This window comes from Melozone crissalis, unplaced genomic scaffold (genome assembly GCF_028551555.1).
Source record: "Melozone crissalis strain CALT ecotype California unplaced genomic scaffold, PUWL_Pcris_2 ptg000018l_1, whole genome shotgun sequence".
In the NCBI taxonomy this organism is placed as follows: domain Eukaryota; kingdom Metazoa; phylum Chordata; class Aves; order Passeriformes; family Passerellidae; genus Melozone; species Melozone crissalis.
This window is the reverse complement of record NW_026535796.1, coordinates 34,122,999-34,135,954: the sequence shown is the minus strand read 5'-3', so window position 1 is coordinate 34,135,954 and position 12,956 is coordinate 34,122,999. Positions and strand designations below refer to the sequence as shown.

The 12,956-nt window shown below is 45.7% G+C and overlaps 1 protein-coding gene across 2 annotated transcripts in view; it reads right to left on the bottom strand.

Moving 5' to 3' along the window:
- FLVCR2 (FLVCR heme transporter 2) overlaps positions 1 to 12,956 on the bottom strand; it is a 33,281-nt gene that overhangs the window by 6,769 nt on the left and 13,556 nt on the right. For both annotated transcript variants that reach the window (XM_054276050.1, XM_054276049.1), the window contains exons 4-8: positions 9,191 to 9,258; positions 8,374 to 8,477; positions 1,626 to 1,736; positions 1,129 to 1,234; positions 552 to 663 (exon numbers count right to left, since the gene is read on the bottom strand). In XM_054276050.1, coding sequence (XP_054132025.1) covers positions 552 to 663; positions 1,129 to 1,234; positions 1,626 to 1,736; positions 8,374 to 8,477; positions 9,191 to 9,258 — 501 coding nt within the window. The remainder of the gene's footprint in view (positions 1 to 551; positions 664 to 1,128; positions 1,235 to 1,625; positions 1,737 to 8,373; positions 8,478 to 9,190; positions 9,259 to 12,956) is intronic.

Sequence of the window (12,956 nt, the reverse complement as noted above, 5' to 3'; positions counted from 1 at the left end):
TCGTTTCCAAAGGCGTGTGCAAAAAAGTCACAAGTTCCTGCTCTCTATTTATCCAAAAAGGTTTTACAAAGTCAAATAATTTCCAGGACAGTTTCTACAATGCTTATTACATAAATATTAGCTCTTGCCTGGTATTATAATTAGCTGAACATCCATTACAGCTGCGCAATTGTCCTCTTTAATTGGGTCAGTGGCCCTCTGGGGAGCAAGTAAGATGTCTTCCTCATGGTAAACTCTTAATCTGTGTCTAGTTGGCAGGGCTCCTTAACTTGCTGGTCACAGTCCAAACCTCCTCTCATTCTTAGAATCCAGTGGTATTTATGGTTCCTGCACTCTTACAATACTTCATTTATCACCTGTCATTGCCAACCTTGTTTCAGTTATCCCCACCCAGTATCAATTAGTTTCCTTGTTAAGCTCTAATCACAGCATATGATCTTTGCTAATTACATTTCTAACTTAACCCCTTGACTCAGCTGCACACAAAAGCCTCCAACAAATGGGCCAAGTCCAAGGCAAAGTCAGAGCAGAAGACTTAAAATTTTAATTACCTGTCATAATGGTCCCCAGGAACAGGACAGAACAAAGCAAGAGGTTTCCTGCCTTTGTCCCAAAGCGATCCATGATTTGCCCTTGGCTAATGGTGAAGGCAATACCAAAAATCTACAAACAAACAAAGGTAATGTCAAGCTATACTGCTATTATAAAGCAGCCCAAACTCTTTCCAATCTTTACCAAAGTATCAGAGCATACAGGCCAGTCAAACAGTTGGCCTAATCAGGCTAAAGGTTGATTATAAACACATCCAGGGGCATCTCCTTGCAGCTAATGGAATGACAGATGACCCTGATGGGTGGAATCTCATCTCTCACTGGAGACAAACCGGAACTCTTAAGAGCTATGTTGGAAAAGGCAAGGATGACTGGCACCCTGAAGTATTTTCTTAAACAGAATGAGTGCCACTACAGAAATGCCATGAGGAACATCACTCAAAAAACCAGGTCCCAGGCTGCTTAGATCTGCAGTACATTACACCATAATGGACAAGAAATAGGACTCGAGGCTTGGAACTACAATTTAATCTCTCTGCCTAAAAGGGGGCAAGCAGAGGGAAAACAGCACACCTACCTGTGCTGAGACATTAAGGAGCCCTGATGATGTTCCTTCTGATTCTGGGTATGTCAACTCTGCAGCAAACTCAAAGCCCAGGGGAAGGTATCCTGTCATGAAAAACCTGTAATGAAGGACACAGAAAGGAAGACTCAGCAACTGCCAAAGGAAGACTGAAGAGGTACAGTATAGACCGTAACTCTAAGCAGCATCACCCCCAGCACAAACAGCCATGCCAGCCCACATGCTTTTCACTCTTGTCCACTGTCATCTATGGGGCTGTGGGTACCACTTGCTTCCCAAAAGCTTCCACTTACCTGGAACAATTAAGCTGAGCAGGGTCACGATAATGTCCCTCACTCAAATGAGACACATACAAGTGAGAGATGGGAAGGGCAAATAGGAGCCATTCAGATGCCATGGCTCTTCCCAGTCCCTCCCACAACAGAAGTTCTGCCTCCCTGCTTATCCCCTCCCATCACATGCTGAGGAAAGCAGCCTGCACATGGACTTACCCCAGCAACCCAGCAGTCACAAAGACCACCCAGAGGTGGCCCAGGCTCAGAGTGAAGGTATAGACTATCATTCCCACCAGAGACATGATATAGACAACTAGCGTTGTTTGCCTGCAAGAAAAAGCAAACAGGGTTTTATTTAATCCAGTCCTCCTTTTTGCGCACAGATCTTAGTATAGCTTGTAGCACATGGGTAAAAAAAAAAGCATTTAAAAGTTGCACAGTCTTTTGGCACTCATACCCAGACAGAGGAAATGGACTGACAGACAGCATGGAAAGGCCTGCACACAGAGCAGCACAGCAGAAGAGGAAAGATCCTACCACAGGTTGACAGGTGCCTGGTCATATATGGTACATGGCACTTGAGGGAGAGAGCAAGAGCCAATTAATCTTTCTTGGGCATCCTCTATACTATAGTGAGTTGAATATACTTACTTATAAGCAGGAGCCAAGGAGATCAAGCACTCTCAAACAGGAAAGTAAAGAGGTGTCAAATAAAGAGGTGTCAACACTGCTAGAGTCTTACGGGCCTATATTTTTCAGTGCTGTCTGAAACAGCTTTCGTTGCTGCTCCTTTCTGTTGTTTAAACCACCTGCTGTATTTGGAGAGGTGACATGCAAGCCAGGTAGCCCTCACAGCCTCACCCTCAAGCCACGTGAGCATTCAGCATTCAGCCAACAGCAGCTGGGGCACAAGCTCTTGTCTGGGTGCAGAGGAGACCAAGACACCCTGTGCTCAGGAGGTATGCCAGTCACACCCTGGGAACAGCCAAACCTGCAGCCAGGCCGTGCAAGGATCATCAGTGAGCTCAGCACTGTGAGACACAGGCATCAGCCCAGGCCAGCTTTCACCACAACATTTAGCAATTGTCATCCTTGACTACATACCAAGAAAACCCTTCCCACATTAAAGAAAAAAGGCTCTTTTTAGTACAAGAGGCAGCAGTAAGTCTTCCCAGTACATAGTTTTGATGAGGAAAAGGAGGGAAAGGAGGAAAAGGTAAATACTTTACCTGACTGAAATTCCACCACGATTTTGAAAGCAAAACAGTTACCGGAGTCGATAAAACCTTTTGATCACAATCTTTTAGGAAGAAGTTACATGTATTACCACAAGCTACTTGTGTACTTTCTCCCAAACTTAAGTCTTAATCCATTAAAGAATGTGTTTGATATCAGTTCCTAGAATTCCACTGAAGAAACTAAATCTCAAACTATTTTCACTTTTCTTTTTTAATGTAAATGATCACTGTCAAAAATCTAACCCAAGTAGGCAGTAAGTATTACACTGTGTAAGAAAATGTTTCCAGTACACTGAATTACTACAGATAAATCCAGACTGTTCCAGCTAAGGTTCTCTCCTCCTTCACTGCTGCAATGACTGCAGTCAGTGGGGCACATTCTCACCCAAACATAGGCCTGAAAAGCTAATTTCAGCCTTCAGCTCTTGATCCATACTTACAAGGTTCACTAAGCTCATTTAATATATTGAAAGACTAAACAACATACTGTGGCGAGCATGTTGTGTATTTTGTTTTATAAATTTGTTGTGTATCAAAGGAGTAGTTAAATCTCTTTAACCTCCAATGCTGTATCATTTCTAGAGTATGTTCTTTCCAAAGTGTTCACTGAAGGAAAAAATTCAGCTGTGAAGGCAGCATAAAGGGACTGCTTACTTCTGTTATAATCCATTGCAGAGAGCTGCTACATGGTTGGCACAGTGCCTGGAGGCTGCAGAAGGAGAAGAGCTGAAAGACCGACTGAACAAACAGCAGCCCCAGAGAGTGAAAGAGATGCAAGCAAAAGCTTTTTTCTGCTCAATACAGGTTCCTCAGGTATGTCCCATGAGTTCTTATGCCTCTCATGCCCTGACAAGCAGCCATGAAGAAAAGAGATGATTAGGAAAGGAGCTCAAAGCTAGAATTACTGTTCTGTACTTGGGCTACATGAACCAAGTTTGAACTGGGTGCTCCTTCCACAAGCAAGAGTCTCCAAACTACATAGCAATTAGTGCTAAAATACTGTGCAGGCCTCCAAGAGGTGGCTGCAGCATTTGGTTGAAGTTTAGTCACTGCCAGCAGGGACACTCAGCCCATGGAGTTTTATAATTTTTTTTCTCACCACAGCCAGTTTGGGCACAGTGCAGACGTCTCAGGACAGTCACACAAAATCTCACTCAGTTTTCTAGGTTTATGGTTTAAGTATTCCAAGGGATTTGTATCTTATTCAGTGTCATGACAGTTTCCAAGTGTTGCACTTCACCCTTCATCTCCAAGCAAAGGTGAAGAATGAGAAAGTGACCAGATGTGGTCAAGACTTTGCTTCACACTGATGCTATGTCATTAGTCAAGCTGCAAGAGAGGAGTTCAGTTCCCAGAACGTGCTGTGCCCCACAGAGAGCTAGAGCAGGCAGACTCATAGCTGCAGGCAAACTCTTGAAGGTGTACTTCACTGAAACTGCAGAACTGTGTGGAGGACAAAAAGGAGAAAACTGATCCTGCGGAGGGTACCTCATCTATCAAGTTTTCCTCACTGACCTCCCTGAATCTTTAGGCTGCAGAAGGACAAAATTAATCAACAGACCTTTGTAAAAGAACAAGACCACAGGCTTGAGTGTTGTGGGAAATACAGACCAGGAAGCACCCTGAAGCCATGAACAGCTGCCTGCTCACCACACACCCTCACAGGATCTGAACAAAGAGCAGTGAATGCAAATCCTGCTGCAGGAAACAGCCTTAAGCACACAAGCAGACTTCTCCTAAACCTGAAAGGCTTAAGACTTAGACTTCAGCAAAACCCTCCTCCCCCGAGCATACCACTGATGACAAGAAAAGGAGATTTAAAGCTCAGCAGTCCAAGAAAGACACAAAATTTTGAATAGGGTTTAACTGAGATACTGGAAGACACTGGTGCACAGGGAAACAAAATCCCCTGGGGAAAGACACAGAGGCAGAGCGTTCTCAGAAAGTGGCCTTTGACACCCTGTTCACTAGAGAACAAGAATACTCTGTGGCCCTAGGGGCACTGGAGCATGGAAAAATGCCCAGGTTTAGCTTAATAAGCCTCTTATCATAGCCATAAATCTCATGGGAATGAGAAAAGCATAAAGAAGGAGAAGCAGATTCACAGAGCACATCAGCACTGCATTCTGGTGTTTTTAGCCACCTACTGCCATGATGGCTCTACAGGGACTGACAATTTTCATTGCCTGGAACAGGGAACAGAGACTGTCTACTTAACAGGCTGATTAGTGCAGTGAGTACAGGCTGGAAGTTAGGCATCCTGCCACATTACCTTAGAGAAACTGAGATTAACCCAACCCTGTGCTCTGGCAAGGAAGCATTGCTACAAAGGCACCAGTGCCAAGTCTCCGTGGCAGAGCCAGAGGGAGATCTGTGAAGGACCTGACACACTTGTCACTTAGATGAACCTAACCAGCCCTGACATTCATCTGCCTTCTCAGTCACATTCCCAAACCTTCTGAAGAGGCAGATTAAAGAGCCTGCACAAGGGACTGTGAGAAAAAAGAGACCTTGGGGGAAAAAAGCCAGGCAGGGCCAGCACCAGCAGGGAACAGGGTTGAAATGAAGAACACATCTCCTGCTGTTCAGTCAGCTCCAGAAGAAGCCTCAGAGTAAGGAATGGGTATGGCCCAGCCCAGCCTTGTCTCACAAGGTCACTTGGACAAAGAAAGCAAGTGACACGAAGGGATTGCAGCTGCAAAAACAATAAAGTCAAGCAACATCTGAGGCAACAAATGAACAAGCTGGGAGCAGGAGGTGGGATGAGAGGCACAGGCACATACAACAGTTTTAGCTGCTCACAGGGATGTTGTGTGCAGCTCCAGCATGCTCTCCTGTATGGACAGGGATGACAGATGGCCTCCACAGGCTTTGCCATGAGGACAGCACATTCCAGGCTGCACACAAGCCCAAACAAAGCCCTTGATCCTATGCTCCCAGGAGATCTCATTGCTGAAGAGACAGAGGTGACAGATGCTGGAGAAAGGGATGAATTGGAGAAGACTGCTTTGGTTTTCACCACACCCTTATCCTTTGGCATTCAGTTTTATGCCACTTTCTTCCTGTATGAAGGTCAGAAGAAAGGATAGTCTTGGTAAATTATTTATATAAGACATATGGTAGGACAGAGTGAAGACATATTCACTACACAAGGACTAACCTTGTGTAAAACAGGCTATGATAAGAAGGCCCAAATTGCTGGTCAGGCTAAGCTGAGAGAGCACTCATCTTCTCACTTGGAAGAAAGCCAAGTGCCCCATCCTCCACCATCTTTTCTCCCTCCCCCAAATTTTTGTACTTTGCATCTGTACAGACCTAAAATACCTCTTGGGGTCTTCTGCCTAATCAATGGAGAGAGAGATGGGTATTTCTGACATCTTGCCTTATAGTGGTGCAGCAATGAAAGCAGAGAGTGCTGACTGCAACCAGCTTGATCTGAGGCCATGTGAACACTGCACTTTAAAAAAAAGCATAACCAAAGAGAAGTGCTGATTAATTCAGTTCCCAAACACCTCATTCTGAGCCAGACTACTCTACCAACACCAATGCACCCAGCAGTCTCCAGGTGTCACAACCTCATCTGTCCTCTGAGCCAGGAACTTGATGTCAAAACTATAAGGGTCTTCTCCTGATTCTATGATTCAAAGAGATGGACTGCTCTCAACAAGCCATACCACCAAAGGCAACCCCAATTCTTGCACTGCTCGCTCATCACTACATAACCCATGTGTTTATTTTAATGGACCAAATTTGCACCTGCTATTCCAAAAACAAGAACAGTGCAGGGATTTGCCTGCCAAATAAAAGCAAGAGTGCAAGGCTTATTGGTGCCCGAGCATGACAGATGAGGAAAGCCTGACTTAGCACAGCCTCACCCTTTCAAGGAACTGCTGATGGTACAGTAAAGATCAAACATGCATGTAGAGCTCTGCAATTCCTTCTGTTATTAACCTTCCACTGCTCCCCTCAATCACAGCTGGATCCCATTCATTTGCTTCCCTCTCTCTCCAAGCTGACTAAAAAAAGGACTTAATATCTTTCCTTCCTGATTTTCATGTGCTTACCATTTTATTCTTGACACTATCTCAGCAACAGAGGGAAGGGGGAGGGTACCCACCTAGAACATCTGGCATCTTGACAGTTTTTTTTTAAATAGACTTTTAAATGGGGCTAAATAAAGACTATGTAGCACTCAGGAAAAAAAAATGTGCTAGTTTCACAGAAATCCATTTTGTAGGCTGTAATGGAGAACAAATTCTTAGCAGGGTTTTTCCTCACCTAAGGCTAAAACTATCTCCCAATAGGCCCTGGGGTCTGTAGAATAAACTCCACGGGTGACATTGTCCTATTCTTCTGCACTGTTAGCCAGCTCTGCCTACCTATGTAATCTCTCCAAGAAGGAGTGGACACAGAACAAATACAGGATTTGTGGATTTTTGTCTCTCTCCCATTCTCCCAAATTTCAAGTCCCAGCTCCGCATGGTGAGTCACAAAGCTCTTTGAGCCTTCATGCTGCAACCTAACCTCACTTACAGAGAACCAGGAAGATCATCCAGTCTAGCAGTGCCAGCTGAGGCTACCTTAACACTAGCCCTGGGCTGGAAAGAGACAAGTGACATTGCATGGTTAGCAGTGCAGTTCTAACAGTTGTATTTCTATTTCCCAGGACTCCCACATGAGTACTACTCAGTGCCACAGCCATCTAGACACAGCAACAAACAACCTGCCAATCCCAGAAGTCCTCACCTCCTCTTATTTCTTATTAGAGAAGCCAGTTTTCTATTTCTGATCCCTGCACTGCACAGGGAGCTAGGGCCAGAGGCCACTTCAGAAGTTGCAAGCTCACAGCCAGCCAGATTAATCTAAGCTGTCTACCATGAGAATGTGCATTTCTGGCCCAAGATATGAGGTAGGATAATGACAGTAGGACTCCCCCAGATGAAAAGCTGCTGCAAGGAATAAAACTCTGAAATTGCTTTCAAGTCATTATCAGCACATCACCAGTAAAGCCTCCTCTCACCCAACCTGCTCAGACAACAGGTTGTAGCACAGTTCTCAAAGCCAGCACAGAAATCAAAAAGCTAGGTGGACCCCAGTATAATAGACAAGAGTCTCTCTGTATCACCTGGGATATTCTACAGAGGTGTTTCTGAGGACCAGGAACTGTAGGACAAGCAAAGACTCTTAACTGTCCCTTTGCAGATGGCAAAGCATGCTGGCCAGATCTGCCTTCCCAACTCATAGGGCAACAAACACAGACTCGTCCACCCGTAACCCCAATAACCTTATGCCTGCCCTAAATACAGCAGCACGCCACCAACACAATGCCTCTGGGCACTGGACTCAATGTGCCTTTCATTAACTGGACAAAAATTCACAGAGGCTGGTTTGTAAGGGCTGACAAATGGTCTGGTACAGTCTTGATTCTGCTTGTGCCAAGAACTCTCTCATCCCTGGCAAAGCAGTTATTGGGCCATCTCATCTTCTCTGTGAGCCTCCCTAGGGACCGCCAACACCACATCTCGTATGGGCCCAGTGCTGGCTAATGCACAGCTCCAAACTTCACCTTACACTAACTGGGTTTGGAAGAACCCTATTTTTTCCCTTCAAATCCTCCCAATGATTCAATCTCTACAGTGGCAACTTGCAACTGCTCAGGGTTCCTCCTTGCACAGTATGGAAGAAGAGCACAGTCACCAGGGCACAGGGGCAAACAAGGGACTTACTTGTAGGTTTTGGTTTTGTCCAACCAGATGCCAGAGATCAGAGCCCCAGCCATCCCCGACAGTATAATGGTGAGTCCAATCCTGCCAGCATTCACCTCCTCCCCCTGTGGTGAGACACATACACACTCACACAAGTGCAGGAGCTAACTCATAGCCAACAAAAAGCAAAGTGCACAAAACCCAGAGAGGAAGAGACAACAAAGTTAGTCTTCTCACATGCTTTCTGCTGGTAACACACTAACCAGAACTAGCCTTTGCAGGAACACTTTTGGGCCCACTATGAGCCAGTGCTTTCTGGTCCATGAAAAAAAAAGTGGTGTGGCAATTATGTCTGAGCCAACTATGAGAAAAATGTGTGTACTGGCCAGCATGAGCAGATAGTCTCAAAGGAGTTAGCATAAACTCTATGAAGCTTGCTGTTAGGATTTGGACCAGATTGACTACGAAATACTGGGACTCACTATGAGGCAGAACAGAAAGGAGCTCTGTGGCATGCAGCACCAGCAGTGAGCTGTACAATAGCTCAGGTACAGAAGCACCCCATCCTTTTGCCACCAGAGCATGAGCATGGGCAACCTCCCGGAACAGATGTCCCAGCAGAAATCACAGTTAGAAACAAGTAGAGGAAATTACTGGAAGATTTTCTCACAACTAAATGCTTTCAATTAAGGTGCAAAGGAGCCGTCTTTTCTAGAGCTCATCAGCTTTTGCATGGGGTGGTGCAAAGGCAAAAAGGAACAGCCAACTTGTGCTGGATCCAACTTGTGTTGGACAGCAGCAAGCATCAGAGAGGGCCATGAGGGTTGGATGCACTTACTGGGTAGTGATGGATCACCATGCGGTTCAGCAGAGTGGACAAGGCGTAGAAACAACCTACATTCAGACCTGAGAAGGGGATAAAAATGCAGCACATTCAGAGCCTGCTCCTCTCCTGCTGGGCTGTGAAATGGTAGAAATGCAGAGAGAGAAATCTTTGGGACCATCAATCCAGAACAAGGCTGCAGTGTCTCAAGAGAGTGAGCCAGACTGGCAGACATAGGATACTGAAAGAAATGCAGACCAACATCCAGGCCTCAGCATGCAGAAGGAAGAACCCTGCAGTTTCAGGATGGTTCCTATCTAAGCAGCTAGAGGAAGGGCTGTGCACATTTCTGGTACTGAAAGGTCTTGCAACTTCTTCACAAAGTTTCAACCCTCTGAGCAACCCTGTGAGCAGCCAGATTCATCTTTTAGCACTGCAATTTTCTCCTCTGCTCCCAGCCAAGTAAAAAAACTAGAAAAGCATCTGCCTCAGCACCATACCTTGAACAAGGACCTGAGATTCAATTAACAAGTGTCATTGACCTGTGTATTTTCCTCCCAGAGAAGAGCCTGTCAGCATTCTCCCTGCTGACAGCCAGTAAATAACATTCTCTCCAAGGCAAGAAATGCCAGAAGACAAGTGGGAGCAAAGCTGATTGGTGAAGCACAGACAGCACTACCCTCAGGCACCTGGGCTGTGTGTCTGCATGGAAAAAGTCTTGCATTTTAAAAGCTATCACTGAGGCCTGAAAAAAACCCTGTGAAAGTAACTGTGTTTCTGAAAGAGAACTTGCATTAACTGCTACAAGGATCAACCACCTGGCGAAGGTTTCTCAGTATCACGCAAGGTGAGAATGAAACTGTTGGGGTGATCCTGGTCAAGCCCTATTCAGACACTCAGCTGCATCTTACATGTAATTCTCGTTGGTTAAATGCCTTCCCCAAAGGGCAGAAGACCCAACAGCTTTGTTCAGCAGGTAGCAACATACACATGTGCACTGGACCAGCAGTACTGCAACGGCTCCACTCTCACCTTGGGTGATACTGAGAAACCTTCCCCAGGTTGATGAGGTCTGTAACAGTCAGTATCTAACTTTCTTCTCAGAAAGTCATTTACATTTGCAGTTGGTTTCTCTTCAAGGCTTCAGTGATTCTGATGGGTGGAGGGAAGGGGACAGATTTTACCACTGTAGCTCACACATCTATAGGCTCCAAAAGGAGACATGGTTTTAAAGTCTGGCACAGATGCCTGAAATCCTGACAAAACAGATACATGTCAAGTTCCCCCTTCCTACTTTTCCTCTCTAAGCCTCAGCTAAAAGCAGAAACTAACAACACAGGATACAGAAGTGCAGTCTAGCAGGCGAGAGCTCTGACAGAGTGAACAAAGCTCTGAGCTCTGCTAACCCTGAAGTCCCCTATCTCCCCTTAAGTACTCAGCAATCCTGCGCCTAGCCCAGTCTTCCACTGAGCCCTGGATGTCTGTTGCAGTACACAGCACTATGAGCAGCCACAAGATTGGCAGCTGGAGGGTGCATCACACTACCTTCACACACCATCTCTGACAACATTACAATTTACTGTGAGGGTGGTGAGGCACTGGAACAGGCTGCCCAAAGACATAGATGGAAATGTTGAAGGCCAGGCTAGACTGGACTCTGAGTGATCAGGTCTAGAGGAAGGTGTCCTGGCACATGGCATGGGGGTTAGAACTAGATGATCTTTAAGAGCCCTTCTAATGATTCTAAACCATTCCATGATTAAGTAAAGCTCACTCCACAGCTGTATGGCACAGACAACAGACAAAGACTCTTATGCAAGTGATCCCAAATATTGCCTGTGACAATGTTTCCCACTTCAGAATCCTCAGTCAGAAGATTACAGGAGAGGCTAGTAAATTGAATGACATGCTCCTTAGGCAGGAGAATCAACCCAATCCTTACTAAGAGTTACTCAGAAGACTGGAAACTTGGGCAGGGCCAGCAGCCAAGGATGAGGGAGAACAAACTGGAGATCTCTCAGCAAGGAGGCGCCCTCCAGCCTTAAAAGCTGTCTCTTTGCAACACTTAGCTATGGCAAACAGCTAACACACCCTAAATCAGCTTCATCCTACCTCCACCTCTGGAGCACCCCGCCCACTAGGGGACACCACAAGCTGCAGTGCAAGGACACGGGAGTATGGCAGATCAGCACAGCCCTTCTGTTTCTTCACTTCAAAGCTGGGCATAAACATTAACCACTCATTTGTGCACCTCTATTTCTCACCCAGGCAAGAGGACAGCAGCCTTGTGAAGACAGCCAGATGCTGCTCTGGTAGCTAACATGTCAGTAAACCAGCTTTACAGCAGCTCTGTGATCCTTGTGATTTCCAAGACAGGGAAGAGCCTCTGCTCCCAAGCTGGGCAAAAAGTAAGAGCTGGCAGCAACACTTGGCACCAGAGTCAGGTAAAACATTCTAAGAATCAAGACAATGTGTCAAATTTGCATATGCAAGGGCTGAGAAAAGTTGTAGGCACTTCATGTGCCACAGCTGCTCAGTGAATCTCCTCTGAGAATTACAGCTGTTTGAATGACCATAAAACAGGTAATAGTTGCTTCCAATGGGAAAGTGGCCATTTGCCATCCAAAAGTGGCCATCTGAAGGTCCAGCACTACCTGATTCTTTAGCTAGTCATCATGGTTTGCTTGTAATGTAGAATAATGTTTTGATACCCCAGTGTCTCCTCTATTTTATAGAGGCCAGAACAGGGAAGTTTATAGCCTACAGCTCCAAAGAGAGCCCTTATTAAGCCTGAGACTAGAACCCAGGTCTCCCACAGGTAAGCAGCCTATTACCTACTTGCCAGACTCTTTCTTGTTCACCCATGTAATACTACCCAACAATGGCTCCTTATGCAGGTCCCATGCCCCATCACCATTCCAAATGCTGATTCTTTAACACTGTCTCATGACTCCCATTCTATTACTCTTTCCCAGAATTTCTCACCCTTTTCCTGCCTACTGCCTCTGACTAGCACATGCTCTCCAATGCAAAGCCCAACCCCATAGACTTGGAATTCCTTAATGTCCATTCCATGTTATACCTCAGTTTTATGGAAGCAATGTCAGCAGCCTTGGGGAAAAGGTTCTCTGAGGGTTTCCTGAAAATCAGTTCACGAGCACCTGACACAGCAGCAGTGACACCACTGTGTCCAGCACTGCAAGTCGTGCCACAAGAAAGGAACCATTGGCTGCTGGTAATGCCAAGACCTTAGAGGTCTGCAGATGTGTTCTGACCTGTCATTGTGGAAGGATCCTCATTCTTTCTACAGCCAGGCAAGATGGACAAGCAGCAGGTTAGCCCCTCTCTCCCCGACACATGCTATGCTAGCACAAAAGCCAACAGGCTGCAGATATCTTTGTGTTAGGTGGGCAGGATGACTCAGTTGCACTCATGTGGCTGCAGATGTCTTAAATCTCGGCCAACGTAACTTTTGACTTGAGTAGGAAAAACTGTCACCATTTTAAACCCAGACAAGCTAAAAAAAAATAAAAGTTTCACAGCATAGTTCCCTCTCTGAGTAACAGTCACCATCTCAAGTCAAGCTGGAGATTGGCATGAGGCTGACACAGGGAGGAACAGAAAAAATGCACAGACCAGCAGCAAGGGAAAATGAATTATGAGCCACTGAACAGATTTTCCACACTGTGACTGCCAGAAAAGAATTATCCCAGGAAGGTCAGATTCTAAACATGTTCTTTGTACCGAGAGCCCTCCTCTCTCCTCTAGGAGTTGTTTATAC